The sequence below is a fragment of the Lepidothrix coronata genome, unplaced genomic scaffold (assembly GCF_001604755.1).
Source record: "Lepidothrix coronata isolate B3197 unplaced genomic scaffold, Lepidothrix_coronata-1.0 Scaffold35, whole genome shotgun sequence".
NCBI classification, from domain to species: Eukaryota; Metazoa; Chordata; class Aves; order Passeriformes; family Pipridae; genus Lepidothrix; species Lepidothrix coronata.
Window position 1 is genome coordinate 3,271,271 of NW_016690215.1, and position 15,407 is coordinate 3,286,677.

The window sequence follows — 15,407 nt, forward strand, 5'->3', positions numbered from 1 at the left end:
TCAGTAACATGGCCTCAATACTTGTGACAGCTGCTTGCTCTAGAACAGATGTATTGGTCACGTAATCTGACCAGTGGATGTTTAAGATTGAACGGAGGCAGCGTTGATGGAAGCGCTCTAGGAGACGTAGGTGGTGGCGGTAGATGCCCCATGATTCGGAACCATATAAGAGAGTGGACAACACTATGGCTTTGTAAACACTGATCTTGGTGCTTTGCTTCAAGTGTTTATTACGCCATACTCTTTTGTGGAGTTTTCCAAAAGCACTGTATGCCTTTGCTAACCTGTTGTCTATCTCTCCGTCGATCTTACCATGGCAGATTCAATGTAACATTAAATAGTGGTTTGGCAAGGATAAAATGTCTATGCAAGAAAAAGATGGAGCAAGAGTCTTAAAATGGTTAGCCTCATTCCGAAAGAGAGCAATCAGCTGTTAAGATGTCCAATTGGAGTTCTGCCTTTTCTAGATTGTTTATGCTGTTTGATATTGGTAGTGAGGAAAATAAATTCTGGTGTATTTTTCAATGTAGTGTTTGTGATGTAATTCCTTTTGCTACAATGTTCAATTGTCAGCAGGTGAACAAATTGAGGAGGAATGGCCTTAACTTGATTGTGTTCTTCTTAGCCTATTACTCTTCTGATGGAGTCATCAGATGCAATGAATCTTGCTTGCCTAACAGCTGGATATTACCGACTGCTGGTTGACTCAAGGCGTTCCATATTTAACATGGCCAACAAGAAAAATATAGGGAGCCGAGAAACAGGTATTCATTTCACAGTACCTTAACAATGGTCCAATGTATAAAGAAGAAGTCAGTTTAAGCCAGAGCACCTCCAGATAAATAGAAGGCTATGTCAATAAGATCTGATTACTGGCTCAGACCTAGCATCACAGTGTATCAGTTTAGCTTTATAATGTTCTAATATCCAGCCTATGATAGCATCTTAATGGTAAAATAAACCAATGATTAATTTCTTTCCTACGCTAGTAAAATAGATGCATGCTCCCTGTGAGTATTATTTTATATGCATATATCTTTTGTAAGAATACATATGGAGAAACCAGCTGATTTTGTGTTACTATTCCTGCTATAGTGTTTGTACCTAGATGAGGTTTAGTTTTATTCCAGAGTAGAAAAGTACCAGTTAAACTTTAGGTCATTAAGTCAACCGGTATTTCACTTAGAACAGAGGTGAGTTTAAAAGAGGTTTTTTGAAGTCTTTGGTGGCTTAGCTGTCCTATTCAGAATGTTTAATGCTCAGCATTAACAAATTATTGTTTAATAATTACACGATTTTGTTCTTTGATTTCACACTGTTGATTTTATTTCGCTGTGCCACAGGACCTGAAAACAGAGGGAAGCATAATATCCTTGCTTCTGAGTGGAACTGTATACCAAAAACTACCACTTTCCTGGCTGAAGGAGATCAGGAGACTCAAATATGCTTTGCTGATCCAAAACAGAAGACTGTAGATGTTTCTGAAAGTCTGTTATGTCAAAAAGAACACAGACATCTGTACATAGAAAATACTTATAATTCAGGTGGATTTGATCAACATCTGGCCAAGCAAAGTGACTCTGCTGAAGCAGAAGAAAGCAGAAATTTTAACCAGTCTTCACTACTGTCACTCTCAGGTTTGGAATCGAGCAAGAAAGCACAGGATTCCCCCAGGGGAGCAAAAGTTTCATTTATATTTGGAGATCACAACTTGGATGGTATCAGTCCCCAGACTCTTGGCTATGAAAGGCTTTTGGATGAAAGTCCAGAAGTACTAGAAAAACAAAGAGCCATTTATATTAGTAATGCCAGTGATATTAAAGGCCTGGAGTTATCACCAGACACTGAAAGCATTCAGTTTGCTACAAATTCTGTTTACGCAACTATAAGTGATGGTAAAATATTCGGAGCTGCGGAAGGGATAGAAGAGCCTTTGCTGCATGATATTTGTTATGCAGAAAACACAGATGATGCCGAAGATGAAGATGAAGTAAGCTGTGAAGAAGACATTATGGTAGGAGAAATCAATAGGCCTGCTCTTCTCAGCCTTTCTGGTTCTAGTGATGACATTATTGATTTGACTTCACTTCCACCTCCAGAAGGTGATGATAATGAAGATGATTTCCTATTGCATACCTTAAACATGGCCATTGCTGCTCCTCCACCAGGCTTCAGGGACAGTTCAGATGAGGAAGACACTCAGAATCAAGCAACGCAGCCTAGAGACAACAAGGAGCAAGACAGTAATCTAGGCAATGATGACATTCCAGTGTCGCTTATCGATGCTGTCCCTACTAACACAGAGGGGAAATGTGAAAAGGGGCTAGATGATGCTGTAGTCTCTACACTTCAAGCACTAGAAGCTTTGGCTGCTTCAGAGGAACAGCAGACGAATGACAATTCAGGTTCTTTCACCATAGTTACATTTATTCATTGAAAATCATTCCATCTCATCCATTTAGCTTTGGAAATACTCCATTTCATGAGGGTTGGTTTGTTTTTTTTTTAGTTTTCCTTTTATTTTTTGCCATCATTTTGCATATATCGTATTCCATATTTAATGGAGCACCATTATGTTATTAAACTACCTGTTTCGGGAACTGTGCAATAAAGTCAAAGTATTCTTACAAAGCATATTTTTGTCTCTAATACACCCCCTTTTGCTTTTCACTTATCCAGGTGCTTCAGCTGCTGTCATTTAATTGAGTCTTATTTTTTGTGGCTTGCAGGTGTAGCTATCCTGCGAGCATATAGCCCTGAGTCATCTTCAGATTCTGGCAATGAAACAAATTCCTCTGAAATGACTGAAAGCTCTGAACTAGCCGCAGCACAGAAACAGTCAGAAAACACTGCACGTATGTTTTTGACCACAAGTGAAGGCTACCAACCCCTTGTGGAAGAGCAGACTGAATTTCCTATTGCAAAGAATCAGGCTGGAGGGCCAGGCATGAAGCCCTCACAGCCTTTGTCTGGTCATCAGGCTGCAGAGCTACAGTCAAAAGTTGTGCCTTCAAAGCAGATTCTTCATTCTGATAACATGGAAATGGAGCCAGAGACCATGGAAACAAAATCTGTCACTGATTATTTTAACAAATTGCACATGGGATCCTTGGTGTATTCTTGCACTAGTAAAAGGAAAAATAAGATGACAGATAGCGAAGTAAAAGCACCCTCTGATGGCAATGCTACTGTGAAAAAGCAACAGGGAAATAAAAAAGCAGAGACTGATGAAGATCTAAAAGCTAAATTTGGAACTCTTTCAGCAAGAGACAGTCAACGCCTAAGCACTTTTAATGTGGAGAGAACTGCCTTTCGCCAAAGATGGTATGCTGCTGATGATGGGGCAGCAGATAAGCCAAGCCCAGAAACAGTGAATGGGAAAACTTTTCCAAGAGTTCCTGTCATTGGTAAAGCAGAAACTGACTGTAAGGATGAAGTGGATCCTGAGGTGGATCAGGATGATACCTCAGGGCTTAGCCAAGGTGAAAATTTCCTGTCAGATATGACTCCTGTGTCTTCAGCCAAAGACCTAAACGATGCAGAAGATACCGATTTATCTGCAGATGACCATCCTTCAAAGCTTCCAGAAGCAGAGCAGAGTGTGGCTAGGCTTTGTGAATATCACTTGGCTAAGCGCATGTCATCTCTGCAAAGTGAAGGCCATTTCTCACTGCAGAGCTCTCAGTGCTCTTCAGTGGATGCAGGATGCAGCACAGGCAGTAGCACGTGTGCTACCCCTGTTGAATCTCCTCTTTGTACCTCTGATGTTAAGCACATCATCTCTGACCCATCAATGAAGGGTATTTCCTATGTTCCAGCAGATGAAAGAGCTGCCATTCTTCCAAACCATGGAACGACATACAAAGACCTGCACCAGCAGCCGGAAGCTGTGTGTCACAGAATGACAGTGCCTGTTGTGCATTCAGCAATTAATGCTGAACCACTGTTTGGCACTTTGAGAGAAGGATGTCATCGGATCCCCAAGATAAAAGAAACTACAGGTACAGCAGTAATAAAGGGTTTCTTATGTTTATTTTTAAAGCTATATGTTAGCTTTGAGGACTAGGTAAGACATTTCTATTATCTTTACCTTGAACTATATCTTCAAGTTGTAGCAGATAATGGGGTTAGAACTTTATGTATCTATCCATTTTACTTGTACATGTTGAAATATTCTTAAGAGCTGCATACAGAGATTGACTTTTAAAAAAAACCCTCTCATTACAATTAAAAATATTTGGAGGGACACTGATGGTGAGGCCTCTTCCACTCTTTGGAAGCCTCTCCAAAATCCATAGTCACTTGAGTTCTAGGGTACTTGCTAGATTATAAGATGACTTCAGAAGGAATAATGATGTAGGAGAGAAAAACCTGTGATTCATTTTTTATGTATCCTATATGCTATTTCAGCAGGTTGTCAAAAGCATGCCAATATGAATAAAAAGCTCTAAATGTAAGGATGAGAAAATGTCACTACTTTATTAAGCATGTATTTACTTCACAATCTGACAGTAAGTGTTTCTTCAAAGTTAAAAAAAATGCACAGTTTTTCAGAGATAGCATTGGAAATTCTTTCAGTTGTATTTTAAATGTTTCTCTCTTCTTGTGGTTGCAACCCACATGTAGCAGTTCTGTGCGAACGCATAAGAATCCAAAAGTGCAACAGACTAGGAGCTAGAATGAGAAATACTCTTTCTCTGCCAAAAAAACCCCCATGTAACCAAACCAAAATTACCATGAACGCATCTTTCCATACTCTCTCAGGTGTAGTTAGAGGAGGTATTTTAATCTGAAAGAATTCATCTAATTAATAATAGAAAATATGCAATCCATATATTGGGGGAGATTTAGGATGTTTTATAGATAATTTTCTATTCCTTTTTTAAAATAAATTTGCTGTTCTGGAATGAACAATTAATTATTCATAATTTATAATTTGTTGATAGATTTTAAGAGGCATTTTAATGAAATACAAAAGACTAGTATTGAATTTTTTTATGGAATATTTTGAGGAATGGAAACCATTGGGAAATACCAGGAATCCATTTTTCCTGACTGATAATAGATATTTAAAAGTTCAGTGTCCAAATATTATCAGGGTGATGCTTAATTATTCTGTCTGCTCTTCTACTACCCCTAGTGTAGCTTTCACAGAGCCTGAAAAGGGAAGACAAGGAGGCATGCCTACAGCTTTTCCTAGACAGCCTCTAGCTGACTCCATCATGCTATCATCCATGCTATCAGAATCAAAGGTGCCAAGTCAAAATCAAGACTCTTGTGACATTCCCAAAGTAAATCAGGCTTGTGGGGCAACAGTTAGTTTACGGCCATATGACATGATAGGAGGAAGCCTCAGGATGCCACAGAGCAGGAAAGTGCTGAGACGCAGCAGCAGCATCATTGGAGGATCTGCAGGCATTGAGATGCTGTTTGAAAAGAAGGCAGCCACGGCCAGTTTGAAATGCCTAGACATCACCCGAAAGGACGAATCCAAATCGGAGAGAAGGGTGGAATTTTCCCTGGGCAAAAAGCTGTCAAAAAGTTATTCTCAGAGTTGTGTGTTCGTCAGCACTGATAAGAAGGACAGTAAGAAGTGTTCGGGCACAGGTGCCAGTCAGAAGGACTCCAAGCCATGTCGAACGTTGCCTTTGCGAAAGCTGGACACTAGCACCTGGAGGTGTCGTGGCCCCTTTAGCTATTGCTTCCTAAGCAGAGGAAATAATGACAACGATGATGAAGATGACCAAGACATCCATCAGCTCTCACATCTCTTCGAACATAAGACCCCCTGTGAGCTCACAGAACTAGCTGGTCAGTCGTTGTCCAGTGACAATGAGCAGAAAGTCTTGGAGTCTCCGAAAGCTGCTGAGCCCCCACAAGATGAGGCAGTCAATGAGAAGAGCAGTGCCGACACCCAAGGTGGCCAAATTGATGTGAATCTCAATGATGTGGCCTTTGATGCACGAATCACGCGAATAAATGTGATGAAAGAGAAGACTTATGCAATGCCTGATGGATTTATTGCAGCACAAAAGGATGCCAGTGAGCTACTCTCACTGGTCCGAGCAAGTATGGGCAAGAGAGAAGATTTACATCCAGAAACATATGACCTTAAACTTTCTAAGTACAAACAACTGTTATCTTTGGAATCGAGACAGTTGGGAAGTGCCTGCAGGAAAATGGCCATGGCTGATAAAAGCCCTGAGGAAATGCTTTTAGCTATGACTTCCAGCTTTCAAGTACTCTGTTGCTTAACAGAAGCCTGCATGCGTTTAGTTAAAGTAATGAACTCTGAAACACAGCAGCAGGAAATTATAGCTAAGATAGACGAGGTTGTAATAAACTACATTTGTCTTCTGAAGGCTGCAGAAGCAGTGTCAGGCAAGACCTCTGGTGATCCTAGCATTAAACTCTTGGCTCGACATTCGACTACCATGGCCGCTATTGTAAGCACACTAACACGTTCTCTTAAAATGCTTTTAAACAAATAAAATTCAAAAGTCACTTCATAATCTACCTTTGCAAAGCCATACATAAAAAAACTTTTATTTACTGTATGTGTATGAACTAGTGTAACAAACTCAGCTTTCTCTGTATATTTTGTTATTTTATATAAAATAGGTATGAGATTAAAAAAAAGTTAAAATACTGAACACTGACAAAAGTAATTAGTAGATCTGTCCTTCTGTTTATACAAAAACAAAAGCCAAAAAAAACCCTTTACCCAAGACCAGAAAAAAAGAAACAGAAAAAATCCCATATAGGAGCAAGTTGATGTTTGACTATTTTTCATATAGTCAAATTTATGGTTGTATGAAGTGAACTTCTAAAGCCTGTTATGTCAATGAAGTTGTTTTCTGTTTCATCCAAGTTTTCTCTTGGAGAATGCTCCATGTTTAGAAATGATAAATTAAATCATAATGTATATAACACAATATTTAATGTTTTAAAATTATAATTTTTAAGCATTGAAAATAGCAAAAAGACATTTAAAATCCAAGAGACTATTATAACTTACTAGAGAATATATATATAATAAATGACTCTTTTGTTCATATGGACTGAATTACCTGATTCTTCTTTTCTAGGAAATTCTGTACTTAAAAAAAAAAAGAGAAAAAAACAAACTATTGAATATACCAACTTCAGAGGGTATTTGATGTATTGAACATTAATGTTGGTATTTTAGACAGTGACGGTACTTGCGGAAGACTGAGGACACAGAAACCAGAGTGGTTGTGGTTTTCTCTCTGAAATGAAAGGTTGATGCCATAATGGTCAGACTAAAATGTATGGAGTGGGTCTATACACCCATTTCCCTGGTAAATGAGAGAGGGAGAACCATCAGGAAATTCATATGCTGTTTACTGTTTCATCATATACCTATGGTGCATCGGAACAACATGAACTGCATCTATTTTGTTAAATATTTTATACTTCATATTTTATGATTCTGAATGTTTAACTGTAAAAAAAGTTAGAAATAAAATGAAGTTTTCAGAATACAATAAATATCTCTGAAATATTTCCAGCTAGACACAGTTCTCTTGAATGATGACAAAGGCAAACTGTGAATTATCTCTCCCATCTGAACCTTTCTGGAAAACATTATGTAGTCTTGAGTTTGAGAGGCAGCCAAAGCAAAAGCTCTCAGTTCCAAGTGGCAAATAGGCTTTCATAAGAGCATCTGGTAAAACTTTTCAGTGACTGAGGAGCAGCAACCTCCATTCTCCAAGCTGATGTAGGTAGTTTTCATCTGTTTGTCACATACAAAGAGTATAACTGCTCCATTTTGAAAACTGACCCGTTCAGTTGAAGCACATGTGAAGCTTTCTGTGCTGAACTAGAGAGACTAAACCAAAAAAATTAAGGAAATATTTTCTTTCACTTCACTATGAAACCAAGACAGGCGTTTTCCTCAGATTGCAGAGAAACAGCTTCAGAAACACAGTATCAGAAGCTTAATCTGTTGTCCATAGGAGAAAAATCTGGTTTCTGAGACCAATTCACTTAGCACATGGACCCACTCTGGAGGGCAGCTCAGAGGTAGGCTATAGGCTGAATTACACTGTTGGTGGGTGACAACAGCTTGTCCTGTGTGGTGCTCACACTTGGTGCTCTTGTTCTGGCAGCCCAGAGAGTGGGACCAGAGCACTGCTCTGGTGCTGCAAATACTGTGGGTTTTGACTGTTTCATACTGGTGGAAAAAAACAGGATGAATTGTTGTATTGGTACATATTCCTTGGTTGTTTTCTGAGTTTATAAAAGTGTCATCAGTGATTTGGAACCATTAAGTTCCAAAAATTAATTTAGGATTGTCACAACTAAGCATTGACATAGTTCATAGGAATGTGTTGCTTTCAGCATTGCTAGTCCAGTCCTTTTCATTCCACTCCATTTCAAAAACTGATCTAATTAATTCAAAGGTAAGCAGATTGTTGTTGTTCTTTTGTTTTAGCGCTTTCCTGATTGTAGACGTGCTCCTTTTGCTCCCTAAAGCTAATCATGGCCTTTTTTTTTGTGTGTGGTAATATTTTTGGGGTTTAACTAGTGTGTGTGTGTGTGTGTGTGTGTGTGTGTTTGGGGGGGGGAGGGAGGGCATCCTCTCCTTTTTAATGCATTTTCATGGAATCATAAAATAATTTGGATTGCAAGGGTCCTCTGGAGTTCATCTTGTCCAACCCTTGCTCAAAGCAGGTCTAATCAGATCAGGTTACTCAAGGCTGTTTCAAGTTGTTTATTGGACACCCTCCAAGGATAGATGTTCCACAACTCCTCTGTGCAATCTTTAATGTTAAAAAATATAAAAATATAAAAATTCTTCATGGCTAATCCATTGCTTTTCATTATATCACTGTGCAGCCTCTAGAAGAGTCAGGCTCTTCTCTCTGTGCTTCCATCAGGCAGCTGTAGGCTGTAATAAAGTTTCCCCTGTGCCCTCTCTCCTCTGCTCTGAGTAAAGACAGTTCCTTCAGCCTTTCCTTGTATATTGTGTGCTCCAGCCCCTGACCAGCATGGTCACCCTCCACTGGACTCCATGGTGTGATTACATAAACCACCACCATGTTCTTGTCTCAGTTTTGATAAATAGGATCACCTAGCCAAGCTCTTTAAGGTATCTCTTAGCAGGCAGCTTCTTTCCCCAGGATTTCAGATATCTGCACGTGGTACCATGCAAATGTCTTTTTTGTGATCTTTCCACCGAGAATTGCATGCTGGCTTTTAAATGCTGCCTTATGAGAACTTGTACAATGGCACAGCTGCTGGAAATAATTTGTCTGCAGTCTCCTAGAATCACATGTGTTCACAGGCATTTTAGGTTGGTGTCTCATAGTTATCCTTTGTCAGGAAGTATGTTAATCTTTCTTCTGGGGCTCCAGGGAACCTTATTGCAGCTTTTCAAGACTTAAAGAAGGCCTGTAAGAAAGATGAAGACAAACTTTTTGGCAGGGTCTGTTGCAGTATGACAAGAGGTAATGGGTTTAAACTAAAAGAGGTAGATTCAGACTAGTTGTAAGGAAGAATTCTTCTATGATGAGGGTGGCGAGGCATGGAACAGATTGCCCAGAGAAGTGGTAGATGCCTCATTCCTGGAAACATTCAAGGTCAGGTTGGACAGGGCTCTGAGCAACCTGATGTATTTGAAGATATTTCTGCTCATTGCAGGGAGGTTGGACTAGATGACCTTTGAAGGTCCCTTCCAACAAAAACTCTTTATGATTGTAAGATCCTGTGATTCAGCTTGTGTTGTCCAGCTAAGGAGAGTCCTGGATGATAATAGACATACCTGCTATTAATTCTGGGGCATATGACCTTGCACATCAGTTGCTCCTGAATTATAACCTATTTTTATTAATCTTTCAGCATTTAGGTGACCTTTTCTTCCTATGTGGCGTCCTAATTGATTCCTGCATTAATTAATTGTACATCTTAACTTCATGACATCAGGGAATGTCATCAGTATGTACCTATTTGGACTAAGGCAGTAAAGAAATACTAAATAATGTCATCTGGAATATACTATATTTTTATAGATTTTTATATGTATGCAATTTTTTATATGTGTAGTGATTTTTTAACTTGACAAAATGGCAAGCATCTTCTTGTCTGAGTCCTTGTCTTCAGGCTGTTTTATAAATAACATTTGGCAAAATTTGCCATTTTGAAATTAAGAGTCAAAGTTGCATACCTACATATTTTTTCCTTCTTCGTAATCGACACACCATCAGTTCTTAATCACTGAAAGGTACAGAATGCTTCATGATGTCTTTGCTGCTCACCAGACGTGAAATAATCACACTAGCACATTATTTGAAGCTGGACTCTTGAGTAACTTTGTCAGAAAGTTTATATTTAAGAGAGACCCTGTGACTGCACTGAAATCCAGTTGAGGTTAGTAGTATTTTATCAGGGATTAATTTGGCTCAATAGGGTTTAACTATTGTAGCATTGTAGCAGCAGACGTTAAAAGCCAGAGCGTCATTGCACTAAGCACTAAACTGTTACAAACTGAAAATTTGGTTCGTGTCACAAATAGCTTATTGATGAACATGTGGCACTAACATTAACCAGCCTTTATAATTTGCCATTCAAAGTTCAGGATTAGCTTTTCTGCACAAACAGAAGGTGATCACAAGCTTCCACTGCACTACCTGTGGAACAACCCTAACAGCTTGGCTGAGCAGGGATCTTCTCTTGGAAATAAGGCAAAAACAGAAGGTGTATGCCCAGCGGAAGCAAGGTCAAGTGACATGGGAAGAACACAGAGATTCTGCTTGCCACTGTAGAGAAAATGCACGTGGCCAGAGCTCAACTGTAGTTGAAGCTCCCAGAAATGTGCGGGACAATAAAAAAAGTTTTTTCAAGTATATTAATGGCAATAGGGAGTATAGAAATATCATTGACCCCTTCCTTACAGGATGAGGATGGTCACCTCACAAATAGGGACAGAAACAAGGCAGAGGCATTTAATGCTTGGTTTGGCTCTGTCTTCAAGATGGATGATGGACCAAGGGGGTCTTAGTGACCTGAGCTGGAGGACCATGACTGAGAGAATGATCAACTCCTAGGTGACTCTTAAATTGTGTGGGATCTGCTGCTCCAGCTGGATCCCTACAAATCTATGTGCCCTGATGGGATTCATCACAGACTCCTCAAAGAACTAGCTGATGTCATTGCAAAACCTCTCTTTATGATTTTTGATCAGTCTTGGGAATCCAGAGAGGTCCCAGCTGACTGGAAGCTGGAGAACATTGTCCCAATTTTCAAGAAATGCAAGAAGGAGGACCCCAGAAACTACAGGCCTGTCAGTCTCACTTCAGTGCCCAGTAAAGTTATGGAGAAGATTGTTCTGGGAATTATTGAAAAACACCTGAAAGACAACACAGACATTGGTCACAGCCAGCACGGCTTCATGAGAGGAAAGTCCTGTTTATCCAACGTGATTTCCTTTTATGACAAGGTAACCCACCTAACTGATCAAGGGAAGCCAGATGATGTAATCTTTTTGGATTTCAGTAAAGCTTTTGATACTGTCTCTTACAGGATCCTTCTGGACAAAATGTCCAGCGCACAGCTGAATAAACACATCATGTAGGGGTTGAGCAATTGGCTCACAGGTCAAGCACAGAGAGTAATAGTGAATAGGGGAACATCGGACTGGTGACCTGTCACTAGTGGGGTTCCAAGGGCTCCATCTTGGGCCCTGTGCTCTTCAGCATCTTCATAAATGACTTGAACACAGGACTGCAAGGGATACTGAGCAAGTTTGCAGATGACACAAAACTGGGAGGAGCTGTTGACTCCCTCAAAGGCAGGGAGGCCCTGCAGAGAGACCTTGACAAATTACAGGACTGGGCAATAATCAACCACATGAAGTTCAACAAAGAAAATGCCATCTTCTGCACCTGGGATCCCTGGATGTTTCTGCAGACTGGGGAATGAGATGCTGGAAAGCAGTGCCACGGAAAGGGACCTGGGGGTCCTGGTCGCTGGCAAGTTGACTATGAGTCAGCAGTGCCCTGGCAGCCAGGAGGGCCAAGCGTGTCCTGGGGGGCATCAGGCAAAGCATCGCCAGCCGGTCGAGGGAGGGGATTGTCCCGCTGTGCTCTGCACTGGTGAGGCCTTGCCTTGAATATTGTGTGCAGTTTTGGGCACCATAGATATTAAGCTGTTAGAGAGTGTCCAAAGGAGGGCAAGGAAGATGGTGAAGGGCTTTGAGAGGAAGCCGTATGAGGAGCATCTGAGGTCACTTGGTCTGTTCAGCCTCAAGAAGAGGAGACTGAGGGGAGACCACATTGCAGTTACAACTTCCTTGTGAGGGGAAAGAGGAGAGGCAGGCAATGATCTCTTCTCTGAGGTGACCAGTGACAGGACCTGAGGGAATGGCCTGAAGTTGTGTCAGGGGAGGTTTAGGATGGATATTAGAAAAAGGTTCTTCACACAGAGGGTGGTCAGACACTGGTACAGGCTCCCCAGAGAGTGGTCACAGCACCAAGCCTGACAGAGTTCAAGAAATGTTTGGATGATACTCTCAGGGACATGGTGTGACTCTTGGGGATGGTCCTGTGCAGGGCTGAAGGTTGGACTTGGTGATCGTTGTGGGTCCCTTCTAACTTGGCATATTCTGTGATTCTGTCTTTTCAGACCTAGATTTGGCCAAAGCAATAGAGAGCTTGAGGCACTCATCATTAAAATCTGAACTAAAATAAATAAACTTAAATTAAAGAAATAAAATAGTAATTACATTTTCCTATAGGTGTTCTCAAGGTAAAATCTGAAATTGCATTAGACTCAATAAAAACTCTTCCTTTTGACTCTTCCTTTTGACTCTTCCTTTTGACTGTGAAGCAACAGATTCTGGGGAGAGGGAATTTTGGCTCATGAGATCTGGGAGCAAATCTTTGATTTCATTAGGGTGGAAAGGAAGGCAAACTAATCTAGTAGACTGTTGTACTGTAGTAAATGTAAACCTTTCAGTATCAACTTTGAAGTGCACTTCTTTTATGAGAAGAGACTGTAGCACATTTTTATGCAATAGGACATACTTAATTGCATTTTAAAGCTCATTCTATCATTCTGGAAAAAAAATAAATTTTTCTGAGTATGTGAGGAAGAGTAAAAAGGAATGTGTTATGTTTCCTGCTCCACTAAGAAAATATTCTACGTTCCCGTTTTGAAGTGGTTGTCCCATTGCACTGGGTTTATGTGGACCTTATTGCTCAGGTTTGGGGGATGTTTGCTCTTTATGGTACCTGCACTTGCAGCCATCTTCTATTCTCAATACATTATATTAGACACATGTTATCTACAACTGTTTCAGTTTTTCTCAATGGCCAACCAAGTTATTTCTTGTTTGTTTATTCTCATTTGTGTCTTCTTTCAGGAAGAAATTCATAACCCTGTGATTCCTTCTTTGACCTTATTCTTCAAAGATAACCTGTCTCTTAAGATGCAGCCATCATTTTTGGTGAAGGTGGTGTCTTTAGAATCACTTATTTTTTTATGTTTTCCTTATAAGAAACATGCTTTATTTTTTACCTTTAATAGCAAAAGAGCTTTATATTTGTATTCCAGGCTTTCTCAGAATTTACAGACTGTGTATATCTCTCAGAGATCCAGCAGTTGGATGGATGTTTGGTGTTTCAGTATTTGCTATAAAACTTAGGAACTGATACTTCCAACTGAGTATACAGCTTCTGTGAAACCGGTGAATTACTGAACAGCTATATGTATGCCATTCTTTCCCCAGACACTGTGCCATCTCTGATAAGCTGCCTCAAGAGCTGCAACAGCACTTGGTAGAGTCACTCTAGAAGTGCTGTTTTTATGAGGGACATCAAGAACCTCTGCTAGATAATTCGTGGCAGGAAATTTTATGAAGTCTCACAGTGTAAGCGAATGCGGAAATTAATTTGAGAGGGAAAAAAGAGAGAAGGCATCCTGAGCTCTACCAGCAGGTTTTCTTTCAATGTTTTATTCCATTTCTTTGTGGTTGAGAAGGAATTTAAACAATCTGTGGTATGATACTTTTTTTTTTAATGCCATTGTGCCAAGGGTGATGACAACAGTGTGAATACATGATCCGTGGTTACTGCAAAAGGAAAATCTCTGCAGTCTGGAGTGTTAAGGTGTAGGTGTAACTTCAGAACAGATTTACTTATAGACTGTGCATCCTAAAGAAGACTAATTACTGGAAGGTATGTTTCTTTCTTGAAGACCAATCTCTATTCTCTATTCTACCACTGAATTACTGTAAAGGATAATGGGACAGCAGTCTGTAGCAACAAAGACTGAATTAAGCTTATAATAATAAAATAGATTATTGTTGTTTCTTACTATAAGCAAAGGGCCAAGAGAAGATAGTTACCTCTAATACTGAATATGCAGAGAACTGGTAACAACAAGTAAAACAAGTAAAAATTCTTCCATATTGCTTATGCCTTTCAGATGACAGCATGAGGTGACAGTAAATGTCATCAACAGGTTTATCCTTGTAAATGTTCTTTTTCATGTGCTAAACTGTAAGTTTGTATGTAGGACAGGTTTGAAAGTGGTGTATCTAGACATTAATGGTAACAACCTGAAGGCTTTAGCCAGTGCTCCAGGCTTTGGTTTTAGCAGAAGTTCTGAGTTTCTTAATATAAATTAGAAGTCTCCTCCATGGAAGGAGGAGATCTTAGCACCTCCTGGGAATCCCATTTTCAGATGGCCAGGACTGGTTTTTGCTGAAACGGATGCCAAAGGATCCAGTTTTACTTTGATTCTTCTGTTGCCAATGAAATGGCCACAGATGCAGCTGAGAACCCAGTCTGTCCCTGGGTCAGCAATGCAGACATCGTGGGTGCCTGAAGCATTTCTGAATCTGTCATTTTCCTGAAATGGATCATCCTTTTATCCTCAGCAATTTCTGATACTCCTTCAATCTTCACGAACAGTCTGAAAAACTGGCAACCTCAAGAAAAAATAGCCCCAACATCAAACTTTTCCAAGTGCATAAGCCCATGCTTACTTCTCCAGCTTATCTTCTACTGCTTTCTGTAGTAAGAGGAAAGAAGTGCTTGTGCTTCCTCTCTTAGTTCTAGTCCAAAGTCAGCACGTTTTGCTGGAAAGTTTTAATGTTTTCCATCCCTGATGAATACTTATTTTAAGGCTTCTGCTACAGGTCGCTTGAACAGGAAAATAAATTATACACACAAATGCTGTACAACTAGTTGTACAGCTGAGTTTCTCCTTCCATAATGATGCTGAACAATCACTGCCTAAAGCAGCCAGTCACTTAGTCAAGTTTCAACAATGTAATGTCTCTGAAACATTGTTACCTATGCAGGACACTGCTTGGATTAGACACTTCAATATTGAATTTTGGCTTTTTATAACTGTGATTTCAATTTCCTTTCATACATTTC

At 39.9% G+C, this 15,407-nt stretch overlaps 1 protein-coding gene across 5 annotated transcripts in view; it reads left to right on the plus strand.

Annotated features, from left to right (window-relative positions):
- The window catches only part of FRMPD4 (FERM and PDZ domain containing 4), a 299,178-nt gene extending 291,666 nt beyond the window's left edge, over nucleotides 1-7,512 (plus strand). For 4 of the 5 annotated variants that reach the window (XM_017812340.1, XM_017812343.1, XM_017812341.1 and 1 more), the window contains 4 exons: nucleotides 626-764; nucleotides 1,344-2,405; nucleotides 2,730-4,001; nucleotides 5,146-7,512. In XM_017812340.1, the coding sequence (XP_017667829.1) occupies nucleotides 626-764; nucleotides 1,344-2,405; nucleotides 2,730-4,001; nucleotides 5,146-6,491 (3,819 nt within the window). In that variant the 3' untranslated portion in view covers nucleotides 6,492-7,512. Of the gene's footprint in view, nucleotides 1-625; nucleotides 765-1,343; nucleotides 2,406-2,729; nucleotides 4,002-5,140 lie in introns of all 5 variants that reach the window. The other variant, XM_017812344.1, reaches the window with a different exon arrangement.
- The last annotated feature ends 7,895 nt before the right edge of the window (nucleotides 7,513-15,407 follow it).